At 41.7% G+C, this 26,758-nt stretch overlaps 1 protein-coding gene across 1 annotated transcript; it reads left to right on the top strand.

The window, feature by feature from the left end:
• Positions 1-26,758, top strand: LOC124615801 (putative beta-carotene-binding protein). The gene is made up of 6 exons (XM_047143934.1): positions 1-157; positions 3,938-4,033; positions 8,922-9,060; positions 17,354-17,490; positions 17,762-17,914; positions 26,195-26,758. Exons 1-6 carry the CDS (start codon positions 25-27, stop codon positions 26,419-26,421), a joined length of 885 nt encoding a protein of 294 aa, XP_046999890.1. The 5' UTR covers positions 1-24; the 3' UTR covers positions 26,422-26,758.

Here is a 26,758-nt window from a genome sequence, read left to right as displayed (position 1 = left end):
GCTCGGCCTTCCACGGGGGTATATATGGCCGCCGGACGTCGTCTTCGTTACAGTGTCTTCCGATCCTCCGAGATACGCACGACCGGCACGTTCAACACGATGAACTCACTTGGAATTGAGCTGTTGGCTATCATCGCAGTATTTTCTGTCAGCCACGGTGAGTGTCGAAATTTTCTCATGATTAGTACAATGTACAAGAGATCAATGTGATGTCTAATACGCCGAGTTAGCAAGTCACGCATCGTGAGCTTGACATATGGCACGCTGTAGAAGGTATATCAAGTATAGCCCTACAGATCCAAATGTATGATGACAACCAGAGATATAGCTCTAATTTCTACACCAAAGCTGTCCGTTGAGCGATAAATTCTTAACGCGTTTACGAAGTTTTAATTTTTGCAGTTCGTCGCTGCTAGACATATTATGTTCCTAAGTAATTAGTGAGCAGTATTTTCTGCCTAACACCCTAACTGAGAAGGGTAATCAAGATTTAGAGATTTCATATCCTTTTCTTGATCTCTTTCAGTCTGCATCCGATATTGTTCTCATCAATCGATTATTATTATTTTTGCGACAGAACAAATTCTCTGCATAAGTTATTATCATCAATACTTGCTTGAAAAGTCGTCTGCAGGAATTCGGTCAGTATCCAAGTCTGTAACTTTGGTAGACTGTGAACTTGTTTGTATCAATGGTACTGCGGTATCAAAGACGTAATTTCGTAACTGAGTTAATATAGAATTTAATGATTTCATTTTTGTCTCCTGTTGCTCAACAGTGATAGTCATTCGGAACAACAGAAAAATGGACCGGAAAAAACTACCCACATTCTGCTTGTCTGTTAACAGCGAGGCTTTTGGTTGTTAATGTATTTTATGAGTTTTAATCGGTCACAAGATCTTTAATGAAGCGTATTCGTATCATCAGCTAGGTGGTCTCGTTAAATTCGAATGATTTGTGACAGTAGCTGCCACTTTTTCGTAGCGATGTTTCATTAGAATTCAGCGTTAGCAAATCAACTTTCTGAGTATAGCGTCAGGTTTCACTAATTCTTGAAATGTATCCTGCGCCATACTAATGCAGTGTCTCTGACTGGAGCCAATAGACCAATGTAACTCATTTCAGTTTTGACCTCCACAAAGCGTCAATGTTCATTTTTATGTCGTATGTATTCTCATTTATATCTTTGCATTCTTATCCTCGTTATTTTCTTTCTTCTTTGCTCCCTTTATTGCACAATAGCTTTTATGTGTTACCGGAGATGTCTCAGGAAGACTAAGAAACCATTTTACATCTAAATAAATGCTTCGATCACGTTACGTAAGCGGAATTTTCAGCACATTCAGCGCTTATCTACGAATAGGCTATCTTACATAGATAGTTAATAATACCCAGTAAATGCTAATTACAGCTGCTAATTGCAGAAGTATCTTCACTAGCTCTTACCGACACGATGTTCAGGCTTTCTAAACAACGAAGTTAGTATTTCTGTGTAGCCATGTAGCATATAAACATAGACCTTTGTAAGATACCAAACATTCTAACCATTCACTCCGACAATGAAATGCTTTTACGTGCCAGTTTCGAAAGTGCTGACACGGTTTACGTGAACTGAGCACTAACCGATGTCGGTCAGTACTTACCAAAACTTACCTTTCACTTCTGCAAGGTAGCAACGTAATGAATCTGTTAAGGGCCCAGAAAGCCATGTAATTAGTCTCCGACAAGCATAATAAAAGCAAATTTAAAAGGTGCATCGGCAGTTCGCATGACCTGCCTCTAATAAGAAACACTATGTAGGAACTCCATCAATATTCTAATTGGAGGATACAGTGAAGACAGGATCAGCCAGATATCTGAGTCTTACAACTGATCAAATAGTCTGAAAATAAATACACAACTTTCACGGATTGCTGCATTTTCGTTCAACATCCTCAGTCAAAATATATTTTGAAATCATTAAATGAGCAATAGAGACCTTATGGTGACGATTCAAATATGTTATTCTGTAATTTAAAATGAAGATATCGAGCAACGGGAAAATAAAAGCGAAGTCTTTCCCACTGATACAGTTTACCCCTCCTAACCCATAGTGTTACAGAGAACACGAAAATGTTCATCTGATGTAGAAAGTTATTGGAGAATTTAGGCCTCATATGTCACCTCATTGGGAAGCATGCGCATTCTACCGGCAGCTGCATTTCTTGGAAAGAAACAGGTATCTGCATTTCTTGGAAAAAAAGACGATTGCAAAAGGACTCTCTTTGATCGCAGCCGCCGATAATAAGATCCCAAATATGTAAGTAAGAGACTGGCATTTATATCTTCTTCGTCAGGGCAGATAGGATCTGCCAAGCTCCCCAGTGTTGTAGAATTATAATACTACTTTAATCGCAGACACCGGTAATAATAACCCAGTAAGTAAGTAACTCAGGTTTCATTTCTTCGTCTGCAGAGTTGGATGGGAGCTGCCAACCTTGACAGTTCCCAAGTGCTGTAGAATTATAATAACGATCTGCTAACGTTTCTCTATTTGTCCTTCGTAAGCCTCCAGAAATAGTTAATAAATCATATTTTTTTATTCAGGGAAAGCCTGCAAGCTGTCAACTCACTCACTTAGAACCCTTTCGTACTGCCTAGCAGGTTATATTGAAAAGTTTCTGTCGAAATTGTGTTTCATACTTTTCTTTTTAACATCACATATACTTCGATACTTTTTCCGTAATTCAGAATACTGTGCTTCCTGACCCCAACAGCCGTTAACTAACAGATTTTCAGCAGTTACCTTCCCTTGTGTAACTTCTGGCGCCCTTTCAACACGTGGTTCGCCAAGTCGATATGGCGTTCTTTTTTAAATTTGACATACGTAGATACAATTATTTCAGACTTGAAACTGGACAGCTCATTATTCCGTTCGCAAATTACCAGAACATATTTTATTACGTACAATTTGCATGTGTTTAATGACCCCACATACTCTATTTACTACAGCTAAGCTTTAAGAAGACAGTACTGTTAAATTTTTAAAAGCTGGCCAGGTGCTAGTAAGACTCGTGCTCTGAGGCTGTGTATGGCTGTTCATCCATATCGGGAGACGGGAATCTCGGCGACTTTTGCCTGTTAACAACATTGATACAGGCAAGATATCGGTCCTGGGAATTCCAGTACTTTCGAGAATGTTTTAAGTTTGAAGTCGAATAACAAATGACAAAAGAAATATTTCTATCGAGTGATATAATTAAAAATTAACAATTTTTGGATTTTTTTTCCTTTACTTGTGCTGTGAAACCTTGCTTATTGCCAAATTTGATGATTTTAGGTTAACCCGATAAGTTCTAATGAATGAGTTTACGAGTATCAAAATATGTATGACACAAATAGCCGTATATTTTGATTGCATTGGCTTATAAGCCTAAATTTTTTACACCGCCAAGGAACCATAGACCTTAGTAGGCGACGTAAATTTCAACGTAATACGTCTACCCTTATTGAGAAGAAGAGGTCCTAACAAACGGAGGGACAGACAGTCGGATAACGAATGACAAAAAATTATTTTTCGTGTGATGTAATTACAAATTAAGAAGTTTCGGTTTTTGCCCTTACTTTCACTGTGAAAGCTTGCTGCTTGCAAAATTTCATGATTCTAGGTCAAAAGGAAGTACCCTACAGTTTTTGATGAATGAGTTTGCAACTATCTAAGTATGTGATATAAATGGCCATATCTTTTGATTGCACTGACTTTGCTGCTGATAAATACTTCTTTCAGTGACATTCTTTAATGTTCTACACTTTCGATTTGCGTTTCCATATGATAAACTCGCAGCTTCTTACAGTCTTATCTGGATTGCGTTTGCACCTTACAGCACAAGAACTGATGATAATGATTCATATTTAAATAATTCATGAATGTCATAGTTTTGCAATGCTCTGCTTGCAGTATTGGCCGGCCATCACCCGTGCAATGCTGGGGCACCCGACTTCCAGGAGTGCGTGCGCGCCAACGTGCAACATCTGATTCCACAACTGGCCAATGGTGAGTGCACGACGCCACTCTACACTTCCCTCTTGTTTTTCCTATAGAGTCGGACTTTATGGGTTTTACCACTCAAATCATAGTTTTACAAAGCTTTATGCCTAAATATCAAATTATGCATTTTTTCTGTATGCTTCATGATTTAAGTTTCCTGTCAGTTCTTTAACTTTCTTACACACTGTCGTTTACAGCGACCTGACTGACTGTATGCTGAAGCTGCCCTGCTGTAGTAGTTACTGTACAACAGACACTTGTCATAGCAAACCGACAGATTGGTCGCGTTCTAGCAAATAAAAGTAGGCACTTCCAATGGTACACATAATACTAGGTTATATTAACAGGTGACTCTATGGTGACAAGATGATCCTATCAACTTTAATTCCTCTTGAGAGACATATCACTATGTATCCATATGTTTGTTGAGAATGTCCAGACAATTCTAAGTGTAGTACCATGAGCTTTTGAAGACTAGATCCTTTGTTATCTCAAAACGCGAAGCGTGTTTTTTTAAGTAAGTACCGTTTTGAAATTAAAAAAAGACGTGCTAAGATATCTCAATAATTTTATTTTTACATGAAAGCCTGTACCTTAATCTACTTTTCTACATAATTTCCGTCGATATTGAGGCACTTGTCATAACGCTGTACCAGTTTCTGAATACCCTCCTCATAGAAGTCTGCCACCTGACTTGTTAACCACTGCGTCACCACTGTTTTGACTTCGTCATCGTCTTGAAGACCAAGGATTAAATCGTAAAGCATCTGTTTTCTCTCATCTTATTGTCCACTTCGTGCATCAAAATTTCATTAACGACCAAAAGACGCCCACTCCGTTATTCATCATGCACATTTGTGCTGCCATCTTCAAATTCTCTCACCCACTTTCTTACCATTCCATCACTCATAATGTTTTCTCCGTAAACTGCACAGATCTCACGATGAATATCGATCGCTTTTAGGCCTTTAGCACTAATAAATCTTATAACAGCCCGTACTTCACAGTCGGCGAGACTCACGATAATCGGAGGCATCTTAAACACTCAGTACACAACGTAAACAATGACGAATCAGACTGCAATGGCGTCAGTGCGTAGATTAAGGTACAGGTTTTCATGTAAAAATAAAATTATTGAGATATCTTAGCACGTCTTTTTTTTAATTTCAAAACGGTACTTACTTAAAAAACTTGCCTCGTATATACACAATTTTTCTATGACCATAAATTAATCACAGCGAAACAGAAACTAAGTCTTTCTGTGATCAGATGCCAATACTGGTGATTCAATATTTATCTAACACCGTGAAGTTATCTGAGCAAAACTCGAACACCTATGATATACGGGTTTGCGCAGACATGCCCGTAACCACGGATACACTCTAAACTAGGTTCCACAAAAACGAATAATGTGACAGGACATAATCTTCTCCATATAAAGTATTACAAATATTCCAACACGTCCATGTAATCCATTCGCCATACACCTTAAGGCGGCTTGTGAAATAGTAGAAACGAAGTTTGACTTTTGCTTTGTCAGAAGCTCAACATATATGGCCGTGCCATTTAAGCAACACTGTTTCTTCATGGTATTACCACCCTTAGTTGAGGTTTGGTCATGTAGTCATACCTCACTTACTGTTGATGTATCCGTGCACTTCTGAGACACATATGAAGTTATTGTTGGACCTATTGGTGAGTCTCCGTCAAAATTAATGATCCGCTTTTGTCGAATATTTGTCTTGTCAAACATCGGATGGGTGAAGTGAACTTCTGTTTCAGTAAGTCTGTTGTTTGTCTTCAAAAAGTTGAGAAACACAAAGTAAAACAATTCAGTTACAAAAATTACGCGAACCTTCACATACTATTAAAGCATGATTGTCAACTAACACAATCTAAATCCTTCTGGAGCGTTTGCATGTATTACAAATAAGAATCCGATGAACGTGTATGTTTAGGTTCTGGATAAACTGAAGAAGTCTATTTTGTGGATATCGATTACACCGTGCACCTCTACTAGTTTCCTGAGGATGGAGTCGTATAGCTCTTGCTCATCGGTGAACTTTTAAGCACAGAGAAACTAGGCATTTTTCACATATACCAGTCATTTATACAGTGGAAGGGCTGACTGACCCAGGGCCTCTGGTTTCATAGTCTGGTACTTATATAATGTCTATATGACACTAAAATCCACCTATTTAAAGGCGTAGGAGCTTCTATTACATCACCATCGTACTCATAAACCAACATAAAACAATTTCAGAGGCTCAGACGAGCCGGCACGATATCTCAGCGTGTCTATCAGCCACACTCTATATTTAAAAAAAAAAGGTGAAGTTTTCATCAGTGGAATTAGGGAGATGTCATGGGACATCCGGACTCAACTAGCCTAGTAAAGCACTGTGGTATTCAAACCATCTTTCATGTTCACGGGACCTTTACTTAAGAATTTTCCAGCGCTAGGAAGCTCAAAATACTGCTTAGAGCAGCAGTGTATCAGGGAATGAATATCATCTTTTCAGATGGTTTTTAAACCTTCCTAGTGATCTTCTCTGTGTACTGATGTTCTCTCACTTCCAGTAACTAATTCTTGTATGTGAAAATCACATTGACATCTTTCAGTTAGTGATTATTGTGGTTGAATTAATTTTCCTTTTGCTTTACTTTTCCTTTTGTCCACAACTACGTCCCTCATTTAGGTTTTGGATTTCTCTCTTGAAAAAATAACATTATTTGTTTTCTTTGCAATGTCTCTTCAAATGTAACATGAAAAGGTACTGGCTATATAGTATCGTTGAGAGCTTGAAAAGATATATATAATATCCCTGTTCCCAACTCATCTCGACTTCAGGAAAACCAAAATATGATAAGACAATTATGAAGATAGATATACAAGTGCTAAGAATAACAACATATTGCTGGAACCAAGAATGAATAGAGTAAAACGTATGTAAAATGTATACTAACTGATCAAAGATATCCAGACACCTATTAATAGACATTAATGGGATGTCTTCACCCTTCTAGTTTTCGGCGGCTTGACCTCTACTGGGGTCTTTCTCAGCGAGATGTCTGAATGTCCGTTGAAGGATGACAGAACTTTCTTCATCAACAGCCGAAGCCAGAGAATGTACAGATGTTGGCCGCCGAAGTCTAGAGTGAAGTCGACGTTCTAACTCAGTCCAAATGTGTTGTATTAGATTCAGATTGGGTCTCTTGGCGTTTCAGAAATGTTATTAACCATAAATAATTGCCTCACAGATGCTGCTTTGTGACAGGCTGCACTGAACAGTCATCGTCTCCCAATTGTTCTTCCACTTTGCACCGCAACATGTGTTCATATCATTCCGCGTTTGGCGTTAAGTGCAATAAGGCAACCACAACCTAACCACGGAAAACACCCACATACCGTAACACCATCTTCTCCTCACTTCACTGTTGGCACTAATACTTTACTGTTAGCACTACAACTGACGACAGGTAACTTTCTCGAGGTATTCTCCAAATCCTTCCATCATATTGTCACTAAGTATAGCATAACGGATCACTCCAAATCACTCATTTCCAGTCACTGCCCTCCACCTCACCTCATGTGTCGCTAACATTGAATACAGAAATATGTGCCTTATGAGGAGCTGCTAAACCACTGCACACTTATTGTGCTAGCTTGACCGCTCGTGACACTTATGAACTCACGAATGATTCCTTGCGCGCTCATCTCATGCGATATTTTATGTGTACCCTCCGCAATGTTCGATCGACCCTGTTCTTCAATACACGAGGTCTGCATGGTCTCGGTTCCATTTCACAGTCACAACAGTCGGCTTGGGCCCTGTGAAAGGGTTGAAATGTCCCTGATGGATTTTTTCCTCAGGTGATACCCAATGAATAATCCACGTTCAAAGTCACTGAGATGTCCAAAGCTTCGCAGTCTGCTGCTACTGCTCCTCTGTAGACAGCACAGTACTGCCAGCGTCTTTATAGAGGCTGGTCAGCGTCTTGTGACATGTGGTGATCAGTTCCGTATTACACAGGGTGTCCGAATACATTGCTCAGACAGTGTACGTGTACAATACAAAGGGTAGCCAGAGACTAAAGAGCGAAAATGACTACTTTGTATGGTATACATTTTTATAGCCACATATTTGTATGTTGAAATAATGTAGTACGTCCAGATGTGAGAAGTTTGTCACGGACAGAAAATCAGCATGGTACTATTAAGGGATGACATAGCAATGATCACCGAAACCACATACGAGATGAGTCGTGTGTTTAATGAAGACATGGATGATTTTTTATGTCTTGAAAGTAGATTCGAATAATAGATAAAGAAGGAAGATGAGAGGAGGGCACAGCAGCAAAGACTGCACTGCCCAATGGAGCTTCTATAAAACAAACACCTGCTAACATCCCAAAATATAAATGTACATGGAAGAAAATATTTGGAGCGTATCTCTGTTCTCTGTATTAGTACGAAACGGGGACAATAGGAAGACAGAAATGGAACGATTAGAAGCCCTTCAAGTGTACTGACCTGTAGGCTACTGAAGATTGTTCGAGTAAGTAATATACAATAAAAAGTATGCCTAAAAAAACATGATGAGTCGAATAGACAGAATGACTGGGACTTAAGTCGTTGGAAAAAATTTTAGTTGTAGAGGTGATGAGAGGAAAGAATCCCTAGGTCAGGTCTCTATATAAGTCAGATCGATGATGACGCAAGGGAGAGCTGCAGCATCTCAACTTTATGGTTAATGACTGAGTTAACAATAATATACCGAAGTAAAAACAAAAAAAACCATTGCTCTAAACTGCTGCTAACTTGTAATGCGCGCCTTCTGGTCGACCCAGAACCTGAAAACTGTAGTAACCGTCCAATCCTCTTGCTTTGCAGGTCTGCCCAACATCGGCGCTGAACCCATAGAGCCGCTGCGGGACCTGCCCAGCCTCATCCACAGCTCCCCCAGCCTCAAGACGCAGTTCGACGATGTTTCCCTCAGTGGACTCTCCAGTGTCATCGTCAAAGACATGCAGTAAGTAGACGCCAACCCTCAGCATCTCTTACTCTCGTGAAGCATTCCTGTGCGATTCCAGCACGAACTCCACACACTGTTACCGTAATTCTTGATAACTGAGTACATCACTCGATTTTGAACGTACGAAGGGAGTTCGATAAATAATACAACACATTTTTTCTCGGACAGTTTCGGTCGAAAAAATTAAGAATTTGTTAAGAGACATCATGGAATATTCCCTCTTCGGCTTCTATAGTTTCAAGGAGTTCCTCTAGGTAGCGGCGCTATACGTAGCCTCCAAAATGGTGTTTCCAACGGAGATGCGTTCCAAGCAGAGAGCTCTCATTGAGTTTCTTTTTGAGCAAAACCAGAGCATCGCAGATACACATAGGCGTTTGCAGAATGTCTGCGGAGACCTGGCAGGGAACAAATGCACGGTGAATCGTTGGGCGAGGCGTCAGCCATCGTAAAAATATCGCGCAAACCTGTCCGATCCCCAGCGAGGCGGCCGGCTACAAACAGCTGCGACTCTTACAGAGTGCTCGAAAATGCGGACACACTCATTCTAGGTGATCGACGGATCACAATTTAACGACTCCTTGCACAGATGGACGTCTGTTTTGGTAGTCTGACACACTCGTTCGCCAGGTGTGTGCCGCTGGATTTCAGGGGTAACAGAAGACCATAAAGAACAACCATGGACTGTCTGTGCAGAACTGCTTGCTCGTTACGAAGCTGATCGTGATAATTTTTTGTCGAACGTCGTCACAGACGATGGGGTCATTACTTCGAAGCGGAAAGGAAACGCTAATCCATGGTGTGGTGCCACAGCACCTCTTCTCCGAAGAAAAAGTTCAAAGAACCACCCTCAGCGATAAAGTCATGGCGACAGTCTCTTAGGACTCTGAAGGAGGTATTTTGTTCAATGTCCTCCCTCGTGGTGCAACGATCAGTTCTGAAGTCTATTGTGTCACCCTTAGGAAAATGAAGAAACGACTTCAGCGTGTTCGTCGTCACAAAAATGCAATCGAACCTCTCCTTCTCCATTACGGAGCAAGGTCTCACAGAAGTCTGCACACACGAGAGAAGCTTACAAAACCTCATTGGTCTGTTCTTCCTCATCCACCATAAAGTCCGGATGTCGCACTTTCAGACTTCCTTCTGTTTGGCCCAATGGAGGGTGCACTCCGCGAACAGCACTGCATGAATAATGAAGAGGTTACTTGTGTAGCAGGACGTTGCCTCCAACGTCGACCAGTAAAGTGATACCATGCGTGCCTACAAGCCCTCCAAGCAAGGATGCGTAGGGCTGTCGTACTGAACGGAAATTATGTTCAAAAATAGGGTTTCGTAGCCAAAAGAGTGGGGAATAATATGGTGTATTGGAATCCTGAATAAAACAGACCTGCGTTCAGAAAAAAATGTGTAGCATTACTTATTGAATGCCTCTCGTAGTTTTACACTGAGAAATTACCCGTATCGCTAGTTCGCAGTGAATTCTTACTTTTAATATTTTTGTGCACAGATTTAATCTACAATACTGAACACTATTTACTGTGCCATATTGCCCTTACACCTCCACAGAGTCATATTCAAGATAATTTATGTCGTTATAATATTATCTTATTCCCAGTTAGCTTACTAAATAATCTTATTTCTCTATCTCAAGTGCTTTGTTTTACCAATGAAGCGTCTGTTAAGCTACGTCTCTATTGTAGAGGCCACGTTACAATTCTCATGTTTAGGTCGCATACATGAAAACATAAATATCGAAGTTATTTCATATTCATGGATAGCTTGCTACTGCAAATGAGATTTTACGCTTAGTGGTAAACAGAAGATCACCTCGGTATTACGTTTAAAAATTTTTTGTTGATAGAATTGTACCTAGCAACTAAGCATTAGGTACATTTTCTGTGGCTGCTGCTAATATTCTGCTAAAGCGAAGATTACTTTTCAATCGTTTGTTACGATTAATGAGTTCGATTCACTTATCCAAAGATCAAACCGTGAAATCTCGGTGATTAGCTGAGTTTATTTCAAAGGCAAAAAATTGGTAACATAAAAGCTGAAAGTTAAATTTTGGTCATATGCGCTTTCGTAATCGGAGCTCTCAGCAGTTATGGATAAATAAACGTTAGTTACAGTTTAGAGCCCTGACCAAAAGATGCTTCTACAAACAAAAGAACATTTAAAATAACATCGAATAAACTTTATTAAGTTGCGAATTTCCTTTCTTTATTCTATTCCTTAATGGGATACTTGTTAGATCCGTTACTATGCATGCAGAAGCTTTCACTCACCAATAATCACCTATGAACTACAGTGAGTATAAAAATGCTAAATTGCTTATTCTCTCTTCTTTCTCTCTGAGAAGCTGTAAGCACATAAAATTGAACCTGTATGGGCCGTCTGCAGTTACGCAGTTTTGTGTCATACATTAGTGCTCCACAAAGCCTTCATCAGGTCGCTACAAACGATTCAGAACCTGAACAAATGGTTCAAATGGCTCTGATCACTATGGGACTTAACATCGGAGGTCATCAGTCCCCAAGAACTTAGAACTACTTAAACCTAACTAACCTAAGGACATCATACACATCCATGCCCGAGGCAGGATTCGAACCTGCGACCGTAGCGGTCGCGCGGTTCCAGACTGAAGCGCCTACAACTGCTCAGTCACACTGGCCGGCACTTGAATTACATATGTTTGATATAGTTCAAATGTGAGGGCGGTCTACAGTAACGTGAAATATAGAATTAAAAATGTCAACAGCCAAGATAGTTGATTATAGTTTTTTATTTTATTTTTAACGGTTTCAGTAAATCTAGGTTCTCATCATCAGATCTGTAAAGCATATAGGTCCCAAATTACAATCATAATCAGGTCAGATACAATTAGGTGGGGTACATATTGTCACAAAATAGATATACACAAAATACATTACGCAAATGTATCTCAGCACATCTCCATCATACGTATAATATATCGTGACAAGTCGTTACAAGTCGTGAAAAGTGGTGCCAACTCACGTCATTTCAGGAACAGTGAAGTGATGCAACCGCAAGTCAATAATAAAACAAGATTTACATAAAATATCAAGCATATCGCACCAACGGCACAAGCTCTTGTTCACACAACAGATGAAAGCAGACTGAGGATAACAAGTCAAAGCAAAGATGTAACGAACTACCAGCAGGTGGCACTGTACGCGTAAACATAAAGAAATACGATCTCAAATTTTAAGCATAAGGGAAGAGTTACATCCAAGGAGTCGAACAAAGAATACCGTTTATACATTTCAGTGTGTAATTACATAGCACAAGTAGTGCAAACAAGAGTATATTGGAATAACAAAATTCCTTTTTTAATTTTTTCATAAAAAATTCTTAAACATTTTTAAATTAAAAGTTCTTTCAAAATTCTAAAACGTGTATCAATTGTACTACCTACTGCCTATATAGTCAAGTAGATATAAGGCAAGTACAATGTGGAAAATATATCGTCTGTGAATAATCCTACATATGGTCGCTCTAAGTGTTGGTGATAAGAGTATAAACGCAATGCAGGATGTACAAGCATGTAGGTAACAAGGGCCACAAGACCCCGTGCTAACATGATCTTTTATGGTGTTTTGCGACATCTGTATAGAATGTAATCGCAGTTACTTTAATACTGTACTTATATCACTACATTACAAATTATTTGTATTCACTTATTTGTTAACTAATTTCTTATCTTGCACTAGATGCAAGACTTCGAGTACCACGTTATGTTATCACCTAGTCGGTAAGCTATATTGGTGTTGGCCTATAGTTCAGTGATTTGTATGATACTTTTAGAATGCAATATTTTAGTAGTTCCCTTTGTTACCAATATACATTATGACATGTACTTCACGCATTGTTTCTGTATTCTTATCACCTAGACATGCAAGTGATATGTAGTCTTATCCAATGGAGACGTATTTTCCACATTACGCTTGAAATAACTAATGTGACTATATAGGCAATAGGTAGTACAGTTGATATACAATACGTTCTTTCGTAATTTTATAACTATTTTAATTTTTTTTTTAATTTTAAGAACTTTTTAAATAAGGAATTTTGCTATCAGTACGCATGCGACAGCATGCGCTGCCTAATACGTTCCAAAACGTCGCGTGTAAAAACTGCATTCTTCTGGGGCTTCTGCCTCCCATTCTGTTGGTAACAGAAAGGTAGGGTCAAGTGTTTTGGATAGCACTCGGGTTAATGACTATTTGTAAACACATAGACGGGTTTTATATTGATTTTTTTTAAAATTAGGATTCGAATACACTCTGGTTTGATTACTTGAGTTATATAATTTCATGCTAAAATGAACATATTGCATCCTTTGGTCGACTACTTGGATGTAACTACTTCTTTAAGCTTAAAAATTACGATCGTATTTCTGTATGCTTATTACTACAGTGCACCTGCTCCTAATTCTTAATATCTTTGCTTAGACTTGTGATCTTCAGTCTCCTTTCATCTGTTGTGTGAACATGAACTTCTGTGGTCGGTGCAGTAATAGTGATATTTTATGTAAATCTTGTTTTATTATAAACGTCCATTACATTCTGCATGTTCCTGGAATGACGTGTCATGATTTGAGACGATATGTTGTAATCGCGATGGAGATGTATCTGCATAAGATATTTTGTGTGTATCCTTTTGTGGAAATATGTACCCTACCTTATCGTTCTCACCTGATTATGATTCATCATGTTCGATTCCGTGGGAAAGATTGTGCCCCAAGACCGTGATGTAATCCAGGAAAAGAAGGTCAGTATAGGTCTTAATAGCTTTTGCCTTTTTTATTGCGGACCTAGATTTCAGCTAACAGTGCAGCTATCATTAGAGCTATAAATACATGTAATACAAGGATCAGAAATTGAAAGAGCATGCTGATCAAAAGCCGTGTCGTAGTTGTACACAATTCGCATTAATGCAACTGAGGCTACTGTTTACATATCCAAATATATTTAAATAGGTGCTGGCTATCTAGTATAATGTAAACCGAAGTTTGCTGTATGGAGCTGTAAACAGTAGGCTCAGTTGGACTAACGCTTGCCAATGTCTAAGTTATATTGAATTGTGTGTTGTTATAATTACGCTGAGTCCACATGACTACCTGTAACGGTACGTAATTATGGAATTTTAATAATGTACAACTGTGACATGGCTTTTGATCAATATGCTGTTTCTGTATCTGGTTCTTGTTTTATTTATATTTGTAACACTGATGACAGCTGCACTGTTAACTGAAATCTAGATCTGCAATAAAAAACACAGATCATATTACGATAGATGCTGACTTTTCTGTCCTTGTTATGATTGTAATTTGCAATCCATATGCTTTACAGAACGGATGAGGGCAACCTAGTTTTCCCGAAACTAGTGACCAAAAAAATAAAATTTTAATTAGCGATCTTGACTGTTGAAATTTTATTCCAATGTTTCACATCTTTGAACGAAAATATGATGTTCAAAATGCCTTACACTAGCATCACTCTCAGTACAGCCTTCCGGGATGTCTGAGGAAATGACAAGACAAAGGCACGGTCTGTTACACAGTGTAATTTTTTTAAACCCCTCCCGCCCGTGGTTCGAATTCTCCCTTGGGCATGGGTGTGTGTGTGTGTGTGTCTGTGTGTTGTTCTTAACATAAGTTAGTTTAAGTGGTGTGTAAGTCTAGGGACCAATGAACTCAGCAGTTTGGTCACTTAGTAATTCACATACATTTGAACATTTTTTTAAACTCATTTTTCTTACAGCCTGACATAACACAGTGCAAGCACTACAAGTACCTTATTATAAATAAGCACGATAAATAAGGACAATAAATATGAGGCCTTTTAACTGCTTATTTATGGCAAGTGAAGCAAAATATAGGTTATTTGGAAGTGGTAAAGTCTGGTTAGCCAGAATAAAATCTTTAATATTTATAAAACATTTATTTTAATCCAGAGACGTAGTAGAAAGATACTTGGCACTTTAACACCACTAAAATTGAAAACATAAAAGTTATAGGCAACTTTTTTTCTTTTGAATCAGATGCACTGCTACTACATTAGCTTTAAAGAGGAAATATGGCTCAAAACAATACTACGTGGATTGTCCAGAAAGTAAGTTCCGATCGGTCGCTAAACGGAAACCACAGTGAAAAATCAGAAACATTTTATTTTCAAGAGTTAGCTACACTTTCCAGATACTTCTCTTTATAGTCGCCACTCCGAATTAGACATTTGTTGGAGCGTTATACCAAATTTCCAACACCATCGTCATAAAAGGCAGTCGCCTGTGCTTTCCGATAATTCTCTATGCTGGTCTGTAGCGCGTAGTTTGCACCCTAGTGTTTTCTTCGTATCCAGCGTTTCATGTGAACAGAGATGAAACTCAGGACGAGCCAATTAGGGCTGTCTTGTGGGTGATCGAACACTTCCTATAGAAAAGGCTGCAGGAGCCTCTGCACCTGCAGAGTGCAGCTGAGAAATGCCATGAAGAAGGAAGGTGGGGTGCATTCATTAAGGCGAAGCCTCTCAGCGGGCCCTCCTACTTGGCGGGAGACATCGTTGTTCTAGGCACCTTTACTCGATCGCAGTGCGTTCACAACTGGAAAGAGCATCCTGATGCGATCTACGGTCATACTAGAGCCACTACCCAACACGTATGTGCAAAGCTTCATCGGGTTTTCGCTGTGGTGTCCATTTCGCGACCGATCGGAACTTACTTTCTGGACAACCCTCGTATTTCTAATTTACAGGCACAGAATTTAAAAATCCTGAACGACCTGACGCTTTACGAGGATTTAATTTTAAGCGAAAATTTGTTACAGCAAGTATGAAGTAGCAAGTTTCAAAAAACGGCGCTCATACCAGATCTTAATCTCTACGTTAAATTCAGTCACTGTAAAAAAGGAACCAAGCTAACCCCTAATGACTTAAAAACTGACAAAGTTAGATATATGTTTTGCTGTACCAAAATTCTGTGGTTTGACTAACTTAAAGGAAAAAGAATAATAGAAGGCAGAATCAGTTTCTACAGAATACAATGAAAGATGCTTCTCGCTGGTACCACATAAACCGTCGTGTCTCAGTTAAAGGGAACAGCAGTTTGACAGTGATAATGACATTAACGGTCCTTAGTGCTAAGACACACCAAAAATCCAATTACATCACACGATGAACAGATCTCTGTAACATACCAACTGAATTTAATAAGATAACCTCCAATAACACTTTAGCTAGAACCTTGAAAACTAGTAAGTACAATCAAGCACAACTCTGTCAAACCCGGACAAAAATTTAAACGTCCTTCAACGGATCGCAGTCCATTGCCAAATAAATATGAGTTTAGCGTCCACAGAAGCAGTTTAAGTTTGCTTCAAGTTAACCACTAATCAGAACGGCTCACAGAGACACAGAGCAGATTAGCAAACATTAACGGCAGTATAGGAACGTAGGCTTCCGCGGGCGGTGTCATAATGATTAAAATTCTTCTGGGTACTATGCCGACTCATTTCTAAAAACTAACAACATTAATGAACTAAAACCGACGTTTCGGCCGAATTGCAACGGCCTTCCTCAGGGCCCTGTTTATTATTGTTGTTAGTTTTTAGTAGTGACGCGACATAATACCCAGAAGAATTTTAATCACTAACGCCAGTAGTTATGTCATGATAATGCGACAACGACTATCAGTTAACTGCGAATAATCGGCAGACATCGTTATGAGCTTTAAAGAAGTAGTGACCGTAGTGCAGTTCACCGCCACTGTTCCAAGCCTCTGGTTTAGCAGCGCTCTTATGCAGACTACAGGACAGACTCCAAGACTCTCAGGGGCGTCTTCAGCAGTAAATTTTGTTTGCAGAACTCCACAGCCAAAATATTGGCCCACACTAAGCGACCGGTGGCCACCCATGCGTTATCGTGTCGAGCCACTCGCGTCCTGACTCTCAGAACACAATACTGGATGGTCGAATACTCTCTTTTGCGCACTCGCGGCAGGCGCCTTAGTTTCTCCCGACCACCTCACTGCCGTCACGCGGTGAGCGCATTGAGCCCTATGCAAATATCTTCGATGTTGAAAGATCGATTCGAGGCGACCACGGCTCAAAATAATATGCATAATGCTGTAGTCTCCTCGACGTAATGTAGTGCTTTGTAAAACTAAATCTACTACAAAATTTTATTTTAGCACACTCCAGTTCGAATTGTTAGATTTTTTTACTGCTACCACACTGGAAGGAAGAGCTAACTGAATCGACTACAATGTGTGTTTGCAGTGTGGATCTGACAACAAATACCATCCGTATCGAGTCTACGTTCCCTTCCCAGCTCGTAGGCACTGGAGTCCAGACGACAGACGCTGAAATCATGGGAATCCCACTGAGGGGAAGTGGGCCCTTCAAGGTCACTATTGGTAAGTAACGCAGGAACGGTCATTACTTCAGATCCAATTACATGTCTAATATCTTCACACCTGAATGGTCCAGGGAAACGTCCCTCAGAATTTTAATTTCTCATTCAGCTCCTGTCACGTAGCAAGGACCACTTATCACTCCATATTGTTCTGTGGCATATGTTCAAGACGGAATATGTCGTTTCCTTGAAGCCCATAAAATGTAGCAACGGTAATTACTGTAAGGATACTGAATAGTGAAGAGAGTGTAGCGCCACTTCCCACGTTGCAGTCCGACCGACGCTGGACCTGATTCTGCGCGGAGCGCCGTCCGTGGGTCCTGACGGCCAGACCTACCTGCAGCTCAGCTCATCAGAGGCGCACCTGAAGCCCGGCACCCTCTCCATCGAAGTGGCCGGACTCTTCGGCCAGTTCCCGCCGCTCGGTAAGAACCTGCATGATTTAAAAACTGCTGTCACGTTACTTGCAGTTCCAAATTCGACGACAAGCGCGTTAGGCAACACCTTGGCCACTCCCAGGTGGCCTCTTGCTTTGATAATGCCATCAATTCGCCAAGGAAGAGAATCTACGATGCCTTCAGGCTTGCATATCCAGCCGACTACACTCATTGATGATTGGGTTCGGTAGTGCTGCCAAACTGCGGAGATGCTTACTGCTACATCCCACTCGCTGTCCCAGACAGTTCCTATGCGGTAAATACGCCATGTGATCATAAGTATCTCGACACCTGGTTGAAAATGACTTACAAGTTCGTGGCGCTGTCTATCGGTAACGCTGGAATTCAGTACGGTGTTGGCCCACCCTTTAGCCTTGATGACAGCTTCCACTCTAGCAGGCATACGTTCAGTCAGGTGCTGGAAGTTTTCTTGGGAATGGCAGCCCATTCCTCACGGAGTGCTGCTCTGAGGAGAGGTATCGATGTCAGTTGGTGAGGCCTGACACGAAGTAGGCGTTCCAAAATATCCCAAAGGTGTTCTATAGGATTCAGGTCAGGACTCTGTGCAGGCCAGTACACTACTGGGATGTTATTGTCGTGTAACCATTCCGTCTTAGGCCGTGCATTTTGAACAGGTGCTCGATCGTGTTGAAAAATGCAATCGCCATCCCCGAATTGCTCTTCAACCGTGGGAATCAAGAAGGTGCTTGAAACATCAGTGTAGGCCCTGTGCTCTGATTGTGCCACGCAAAACAATAAGGGGTGCAAGCACCCTCCAGGAAAAACACGACCACACCACAACACCACCGCATGCGAATTTTACTGTTGGCACTAAACGAGCTGGCAGATGACGTTCACCAGGCATTCGCCATACCCACACTCTGCCATCGGATTGCCACATCGTATACCGTGATTCGTCTCTCCACACAACGTTTTTCCACTGTTCAGTCGCCCAATGTTTATTCTCCTTATACCAAGAGAGGTGTCGATTGGTATTTAACTGCCTTATGAGTGGCTTATAAGCAGCCGCTCGACCATGAAATCCAAGTTTTCTCACCTTCCGCCTAACTATCATAGCACTTGCAGTGGATCCTGACGCAGTTTGGAATTCCTGTGTGATGGTTTGGATAGATGTCTGCCTATTACACATAAGACCCGTTTCAACTGTCGGCGCCCTCTGTCAGTCAACAGACGAGGTCGGCCTGTACGCTTTTGTGCAGTACGTGTCCCTTCACGTTTCCACTTCACTATCACATCTGAAACAGTGTACCAAAGAATGTTTAGGAGCGTGGCAATCTCGCGTACAGACGCATGGCACAAGTGACATCGTATCACCTGACCACGTTCGAAGTCCGTGAGTTCCGCGGAACGCCACATTCTGCTCTCTCATGATGCCTATTGACTACTGAGGTTGTTTATATAGACTACCTGGCAGTGTGTGTCAGCACAATGCACCTAATTTGAAAAACGTATGTTTTCGGGGGTGTCCGGATGCTTTTGATCACATAGTATATATGGACGTTTAGTCGGCTTGCCGAGAAGCGATGAAGTGTCTGAGTGTTCACTGAACTAAGGGCGTGTACGTTCAGCTATATGAGTAAAGGAATCTCCACAGCATGTTCATCAGGAAGACGTAGGAGAAACCACATATTTGGGTAGCAAGAATGTTGAAGTAAACATTCTGATTCATGTTCACGATAACCTGAATGAATGGACCCAAGTTACAGTACAACCTCCCCCCCCCCCTCGCCCCCCCCCCCCCCCCCCCACACACACACACAAATACAGCGTCATCTCAAGTCTGAACTCACCTTGCATACAGTGTGGGTTAAATGTTTCATTGGCCTGTTGGTGCATTCGATGCTGAGCATCATTTGAAAAAGGGCGAAATCGTGTCACGTTCCAAGTTTACTGCATGTCCCTAGTCAGTTGCTGTCCAGTTTCAGCGAGATTTATGCCCCATCGAATACTTGGGCCTGAATGTGCCGCTGTCAACAATGGCGTCCCGCAAGATGCCCGACTCCAAATATTCATTGCTTGAGAACTGGTTGAAGTGACCTGAATTCACTGGCACTTAATTCACCGCCGCTTAGGATCTTTTTATGATAATATTTTTATGATAAGTGTTCTCAAAGATTGTGACATGGCTGCGAGTGGTACAAAATTCCTCTCAGCCATGTTGGATTGCCTTCATTGCTAATCAACAAATGGCTTAACTTCATTCATAGTGTGATCACGGGCACCTCCAAATACGATGGCTTCTTGAAGGCATTCCGTTATGTCTTCATGTCAACCCATCCTAGTGCACTGTTTCCATACAACCGACTTTCATATAAACACTACTTCACTACCGTGAACTACGCCGTCTGTCGAGGAACCAGTTCTACACCATCTTCAGCGATCAGAAGCAAACAGTGTGCTCTTTCAAGGGGATGTCTAATGTTCTGTCAAGTGAACTTAATTCGAATTAATTTCCGAAAGCTGCGATCGACCTGTCAGAACGTTGCCATGTGGGATTGGGCATGTTTGTTCATTACTAGATTAAAGTGCTAAGAGTATTTGGTATCATGATAATATGACTCATAGTGACTCACAAATACTGAAATAAGTTTGGTGAGTACCCAGTAGAGGATCTCTGCTATGACTAACTGTCCTACTCAATAGTAAACAGTTACTCTTATTTGGAAAGTTTTAATCCGATTTTTTGTGTGACATTACACATTGTTGTCAGGATATAATAACTTTTCACGTTGTTCTTCATTGTAAAACCTCTATAAACATTTTGACTGAATTTAGAAGGAATTACAAACTCTTGAGTAGTATTTCGAAAATTGCCATGGAAGTATTTTGAAAGAAATCTCATTCACAGCCACACTCCAATATGACAGTAACCTGCCTACGACTTAGCCTCCATTTTCTGATGCATTATTAATGTCAAGTATTTTGTATGACACGATCGGCTCCTATTTCCATTAGACAATCATGTAGTCAATTATCATTTTGCGTAGTGCAGTTCCTTGACTTTTTCAAAATTAAGTGCTATCATTGTTTTCACCCAACTGACATTTTAACAAAACTTTACGGAAAGTTGCTACATCTTTTACCAGAAATCTCTTCCTCATATATTGTCAATACAATCTTTGAAAAATGATGGCCAGGTTAGTGAAAAACGCAGTTACAGCACTCGATAATTTAATGAAAACACACTATCTCCTATACAGATAACATCGGAAGTATGTAATGTCTCCTTTTCAAGGTTTAATCTATACCACGAAGACACAAACTGTAACGTCGAACGAGCTCAGTGTATCAACCTTTGGTTTTGGTGCTCCGGAACGTCTCAGCTGCGGAATATGCGGCGCCAGTTTGGAGGAACTCTGCCCACGCTAAGCAAGTTGACGTCGCCGTAAACGAAACTGTACGTATTGCTACAGGATGCCTCAAACCAACTCCCACAGACATCATTTACCCCATCATAGGCATAGCACCACCCACTATCCGCAGACAAGTAGCCGCCGAGATCGAAAGATCAAAACAAAAGAATGATCCTCGACACCCGATGTATATGCACCGAAAACAACGTGTCCGGCTGAAATCCCGCAGGAGTTTCATGGAAACTACTGAAGAGCTCGCCACCAAGCCCGTCGCAAGGCGACTATCTCTCTGGGAAGAAATGGTGCCACACTCCACAATGGAACTACTTGAGGAGGGATCTGCAGGATTTGGTTGGTTCAGATGGCTCTGAGCACTATGGGACTCAACTGCTGTGGTCATCAGTCCCCTAGAACTTAGAACTACTTAAACCTAACTAACCTAAGGACACCACACACATCCATGCCCGAGGCAAATCTGCAGGATTTCAACTACCTTTTACAACTTGGAGGTCATTAAACCGGCTGCGCACTGGAGTAACTGGGTGCAAATCAAACCTATTTAAATGGGGTTACAGTGATAGCGATAGGTGTGAATGCGGAGCAACACAGGACTTGGACCACCTACTGATCTGCCCAGACATGTCTATAACATGCACTAAAGATGATATTTTGAAAGTCAATGACAAAGCAATCTACGTTGCTAATTACTGGGAAGGGAAGATATAATTGGTGCATCCGGACACGGAAGAAGAAGAAGAAGTGTATCAACCGCGAGAGCCATGCAAGATTCAGTAATGGTGCATGAAGAGCGTTCCCCCACATGCAGAGCACAACAATTGCGCGGCCTCTGTCGCCATACAGTCTCTTATCGCAGCAACATAGCACAGTACATACTAATTTAAGCTCCATTAGTCACGTGCCGCCGGCCGATGTGACCGAGCGGTTCTAGACGCTTCAGTCTGGAACCGCGCGACCGCTACGGTCGCAGGTTCGAATCCTGCCTCGGGCATAGATGTTTGTGACGTCCTTAGGTTAGTTAGGTTTAAGTAGTTCTAAGTTCTAGGGGACTGATGACCTCAGATGTTAAGTCCCATAGTGCTCAGAGCCATTTGAACCATTTTTGAAGTTACGTGCCCCTGTAAATGCCAAACGTAAACACACAGTGGATGCCACTCTGCATAAAACAGGAAACTATTGGAAGGTACGCTCTCCTGCACTAAAGTCTACTTAACAAAGTTCACGAACCGATTCCACAGTGTACAACTGCATCATTCAATTGAGCTGACTCAGTCCTTCATGCAGTGCCACAAACATATACCATCGGTATGTCGCCACTGAGCACAAACTGGTCAACTTTTCCTTCCGAACCCAAGTAAGCAGAATTATCCAGCAGAACTCACAGTAGTTCCTCTCTGCTGGCATACCCAGATCCATCTGATGACTCCTTTGCTGGAAATCCTTCCATCGCTCTCACACTGCTAGGTGCTGATTACTTCCCAACCCGCTGCCAGCGCATTTTTCGTCACTGTCTTGGTGTGGCGCTAGTTTCCAGCACAGATCGCTTCACACCAAAGATATGGTGAGTCGGCACACACTCCCCGCTCAAAAAAGTGGAGTCAGGTCCTTTGAATAGCTCTGAGAAACAGGTTAATAGTGTGTGGCAATTCCCATTTTCCATGTCTGTTTCGAAAAACATACTCTAAGTATCGGTAATTATATTATCATTTCCTCTAATATTAGCTATCTCGAAGTTAAACGCTAATATCCCACGTGGAAATGGCCCAGTTTTTCATGGTTTCCCCGGTACCCAACTCAGAACTCGACTGTCAGTCTCTAAACGACAGTGATAGTTTGTGTGCTCCAAATAAAATCTAAACTTGTCTCAGCTTTTATTACTACATTGCATTTACACTAGGCTAAAATACACACATACACACACACACACACACACACACACACACACACAAACACAATCTCATGCACAGTACAAACTGAAACGTCTGAAGAGCTAACTGTAACTTGGTACGACTCCAAGAGCCATGCAAGGTAGAGTAATAGTATACAAACGGTGTTCCCATGCCTACAGAGCACAACAGTTGTGCGGCCTTAATCATCACACTGATAAAACCCTCTTATCATAGCAACAGACCACAATACTTAGTAACTGAAGCCCCATTAGTTAAGTGCCCTTGTATGCACTGTACATAAACGGAGGGTGGATTCTACTCACCATAAAACAGAAAACTAATGGAAGATACGTTCTCTTGTGCTAAAGTCTATTTAACAGAATGCACTTATCGTTTCCCCACAGCGTCCGACTGCATCACTCATTCATGCAGTCCCACAAGCATGTATCAACCGAATGTCACCAGCGAGCACAAACTGAATAGCTTTCCTTTCCAAACCACAGGAAGCGGTATTAACCAGCAGAACCCACATTAGTTCCATTCAGCTGACGTACCCAAATCCGCCTGACAACCAGCTGACAACTCCATCACTAGAAGTTCCTTCTGTCCATCTCACACTGCTCGGTGATGCTGACTGCTCGAGCTGCTGATGAGCTTGCTTTTCGTCACCACTGCGGCGTGGCGCTAGTGTACAACACAGATCACTTTGCACCAAAAATGTGCCAACTCATGGCACTATAACCCTACATCACCATCCCTTACCCCACATAATATATAAAACGTGGGAATTCAACTATCTCTTCACCAGAAGGTCCAGGTGCTTTTACCACCTGTTACATCAGTTAAACAACACACTGCCTCTGCATACGTCTTTGCTTCATCTAAACTTATTGAGAACACTGTCTGGCGGATTTGGAGCTCCCATTGATGTCTAATTACCTATACTGTCTCCCTCTCCATTTTGCTTCTTACACTTACAGTCCCACTCTTGGTGCCCAAGGACTCCACATTTCCCTTCCTTCTGAATTTCACCTGAACATCGGTAGAGGAGACATTCTTTTTATCCTGTACTTTTTTCATCATGCCTCTTCGAATTCTGTGTCCCACTTAAGTCCTCTGAGGATCCTGACCGCTCAGATGAAAGCGCATTTCTTAATTGTTCGTCACACATGACATGTCTCTGCTTTCTCCACTAAGTGCAACATGGATATCTTAACAACTGTGCGTCCAGCCTGAAACCCAACCTTGCAGCTGACAACATTCATCTGCAAACGCTAACACGTCATCCACTGCCTTATCTGAAAAGGGACTAACCGAACTAACTGTAACAGAATCTAATAAGGGAGAGATGAAGCTGGATGAGGCCCCATCCTCTGTTACAAAATCCCATAAATCAAACATTTCCATATAATCGCCTTTCAACTAAGCTATCTCTAATACCAAAGATTGCACCATCTTTTGTGTGGTTCTCTCCTGCCTTTCTAACTCAGACATTGTGGACTCTGTATCCATAAATACAATAGGAAAACAGAAACAACAACAACAATATAGCCACCTACAATATTAAAACACTACTTCCAATCGTTACAAATAATTATGAGCCATTTTCACTCGGTATACTGTCTCACATAATGGCCATACCTGCGACATGTGTCACATTTAACTGATGCTGACTCTGGATCTGGCGCATTGTGGCCTTGCAATTTACATTGGGCGCACCACACTGGGTCCATGGCAGCGTAATCCTCCTTGGTATCTCTAGAAACTGGTAAATATGTGGGTTCCCACATTTAACAAATTTCACCTTCGAGTTCCTAAGGCAGTGCCATAGTCTAGTCGTAATTCTTGCACACTAAACACAAAGGGAAATGAAAAAACAATCAGTCCACTCATAGCAATGCGATCTTGGTGCTACTCACTGTGGCTACCGACAACGTCCTTGACGTAGCTCTCCATGGCAGGAACACCACTTGTAGAGGTCATGGGTGTATCACCTCTAGGTTGGGTACTCGAGCCAGGGTGTTAGTTGTTAGTAAAGCCTTCTATTCTCCACCCAGCTCTCGTTGCAGCGCTGTAGTTGGCAGATACCAGGTGGTTGTCCGACATCCAGTCACAAAAACAGCAGGTTGGCACCCAAAAACTTCCGTTGTCGTTTGGGGAAACATGAAGTCCATGAATGGCTGCAAATGGTCACCAAGAATCCAAACATCCAGAGGACCCACTTTATTCCATGCAAACACAGCCCACACCTTCATGGAACCACCACTAGCTTGTACAATGCCTTGTTGACAGCTTGGGTCCATGACTTTGTAGGAACTGCGCCACACTCGAACCCCACCATCAGCTCATACCAACTGAAATCGGGACTCATCTGATCAAGTCACAGTTTTCCAGTCGTCCAAGGTCCAACCAATGTGGCCACGAGGCGATGTCGTGCTGTTAGCAAAGGCACTTACGTTGGTCGTCTGCGGTCACAGCCCATTAACTACACATTTTGTCGCACTGTTCAAACTGCTATGTTAGCAGTACGTCCCACATTGGTTTCTGCGGTTTTCACGCAGTGTTGCTTGTCTATTAGCACTGACAACTCTATGTAAACGCAGCTGAGCCTGGTCGCTAAGTGAAGGCTGCTGGCTCCTGCAATGCCCATGGTGAGAGGTGATGTCTTCTGCTGAAATGTGGTGTTCTCAGCACACTCTTGACACAGGCCGCGGAATATTGGATTCCCTAGCGATTTCCGAAATAGAAGTCCCACGTATCTAGCTTCAACTACCATTCTACGTTCAAAGTCTGTTAATTCCCGTCGTGCAGCCATAATCACGTAGGAAACATTTTCACATGAATCACCTGTGTAAAAACGACAGCTCACAGAACGTACTGCCCTTTTATACCTTGTGTATGCGATACTGCCGCCATCTGTATATGTGTATATCGCTGTCACTTTACTTTTGTCACCTCAGTGCATAATTATGGTTGTGTTTTTACAGAGAGAGCGGCTAATGCGTTCGCCAACAGCGTGGCTGGACCAGTGCTTGAGGAGCTGCGCCCGAGCCTGGAGAAGTGGCTGGCCGGCATCATGCTGCAGCGCGCCCAGGCGGTCTTCAGCACGGTGCCCTACGACACGCTCTTCCCGGGTCGCACGCCCGCCGTCGCAGGCCTGTTCAGGGCCTTCCCGTCGCTGCCACTGCCGCTGGTGCCCCGCTACTACAAGTAGGCGCCGGGCCCCACCCACCACATCTCCACAGCTGCCGGGCGGGCAGCAGTGCTACACACGTGGCAGACTGACAGATAGCACCCACTCATTGAGAGTGCTCTAAGTTTCCGTAAACAGCGCCGATTCTTTCGAACTAACACTTCAACATCGCAATAAAAAAACTCTATACAAAAAACATTACGCCGAATAATGTTTCGTAATAGAGTGCAACTTCAAAGACAATTCCTTGGCTATATGAGTGTGTATTCATATTCTTTTGTCATTTGTGTCTAATGTATCTAGTTCTGCTGTGTAATTTTTAGTTGCCACCACTAAATAAATGATTTAACGTCAGAAA

Source organism: Schistocerca americana, chromosome 5 (genome assembly GCF_021461395.2).
Source record: "Schistocerca americana isolate TAMUIC-IGC-003095 chromosome 5, iqSchAmer2.1, whole genome shotgun sequence".
NCBI classification, from domain to species: domain Eukaryota; kingdom Metazoa; phylum Arthropoda; class Insecta; order Orthoptera; family Acrididae; genus Schistocerca; species Schistocerca americana.
The sequence above is the reverse complement of the archived record's forward strand: the minus strand, read 5'-3'. Positions and strand labels throughout refer to the sequence as shown.

Bases quoted from the DNA above. Each gene is read 5' to 3' on its own strand.
- LOC124615801 (XM_047143934.1), top strand. From the start codon at position 25: ATGGCCGCCGGACGTCGTCTTCGTTACAGTGTCTTCCGATCCTCCGAG. The intron at 9,061-17,353 runs GTAAGTAGACGC...GTGTGTTTGCAG, and splicing joins GTCATCGTCAAAGACATGCA to TGTGGATCTGACAACAAATA. The intron at 17,915-26,194 runs GTAAGAACCTGC...GTGTTTTTACAG, and splicing joins CGGCCAGTTCCCGCCGCTCG to AGAGAGCGGCTAATGCGTTC.